Source organism: Myotis lucifugus, unplaced genomic scaffold, assembly GCF_000147115.1.
Source record: "Myotis lucifugus unplaced genomic scaffold, Myoluc2.0 scaffold_395, whole genome shotgun sequence".
Classification (NCBI taxonomy): Eukaryota; Metazoa; Chordata; class Mammalia; order Chiroptera; family Vespertilionidae; genus Myotis; species Myotis lucifugus.
In genome coordinates this window covers 15820-17093 of record NW_005871443.1, presented here as the reverse complement: position 1 = coordinate 17093, position 1274 = coordinate 15820, and the positions used below count along the sequence as shown (strand labels likewise).

Below are 1274 nucleotides of genomic sequence, written 5' to 3'. Positions count from 1 at the left end.
CAAGTCTCTTCCCAACACTCTCTTTCAAGGTTTCCTTTCTTCATCTCTTCAAATAATGAATTTGCCCTCCGGACCCTGTGCAGGATGCTGTTGGCATGTTCCCGTTTGATGAACACTGGAAGACAGGGAAGCACACAAAGTACTTTATCAAATTATCAGGTCACCTCCCTGCTGCAAAAGGCTGAGAACTCCTTCCTCAGGCACCAGGGAGCTGGGAAAGAAACGCCCATCTCCCTCCTGACTCCTCCTTGAGTTACATACAGTACCTGTTCTAGACCCCACACACCCTTTTCTGGAGACGTAGACACATCCCATCCAATCCACCTACCACCCTCCCTGCACAGTCACACCCAGCTTTAGGGTGGTCACCGCAAACCCCCTCTCCTGAACCCTCCCTTCCCCCGACCGGCTACTCCACTCTGTCCTTTGGCTCAGACTGTGCCCCTCCACTCTCGTCCTCACCCTGAGCCTCACCCACCCTGCAAGGGCTCAGGTCAGAGTTCAGTGGGGAGTTGTGATACCGTTTTGATCACAATCTACATTTATAGGTATGATTTATATCAAGTCACAGGACTCCCAAACATAAATTAAAACAGAAGTTTTGCCCTAGCTGGTTTGGCTCAGTGGATAGAGCATCATACTGTGGACCAAAGGGTCCTGAGTTCAATTCCGGTTGGGGGCACATGCTTGGTTGCAGGCTCCTCCCCGGCCTGGGCTGTGGTCGGAGTGTGTGAGGGAGGCGATCAATCGATGTGTTTCTCTCACATTGATATTTCTCTCTCTTCTACTCTCTAAAATCCAATAGAAAAATATCCTCAGGTGATGATTAAAAAACGCACAAAACAAAACAAAACAACCCCAGAAGTTTCAACCCGGGTGGTGTGGCTCAGTTGGTTGGAGTGTCATCCGGGACACCAGAAGGTGGCAGTTAGATTCCCGTTCAGGGCACACACTCAGGTTGTGGGTTCCGACCCTAGTCAGGGCACGTATGGGAAGCAATTGACGTTTCTTTCTCACATCGATGTTGATCTCTCTCTCTCTCTCTCTCTCGTTTTCTTCCTTTCTGTCCCAAATCACTAAAAACATATCCTCAGGTGAGAATTACAAAGAAAAATAACAACAGCAATAACAAAAACAAAATAGAAGTTTCAAGAAATAGTATTTACTATAATTTTCTACAAAATAATATTTATTACAAAATTTTCTACTTGATTCTGTTATTTTTCATTAAAAGCAAAACCCCACGAAATTGATTTCATGACTCACAAATGAGT

The 1274-nt window shown here is 45.8% G+C and overlaps 1 protein-coding gene across 1 annotated transcript in view; it reads right to left on the bottom strand.

The window, feature by feature from the left end:
• Nucleotides 1-115, bottom strand: part of F10 (coagulation factor X) — a gene marked incomplete at its 5' end in the record, with an annotated part of 24900 nt that extends 24785 nt beyond the window's left edge. Inside the window, one exon of the mRNA XM_023743494.1 lies at nt 17-115. Coding sequence (XP_023599262.1) covers nt 17-115 — 99 coding nt within the window. The remainder of the gene's footprint in view (nt 1-16) is intronic.
• Nucleotides 116-1274: the final 1159 nt, after the last annotated feature.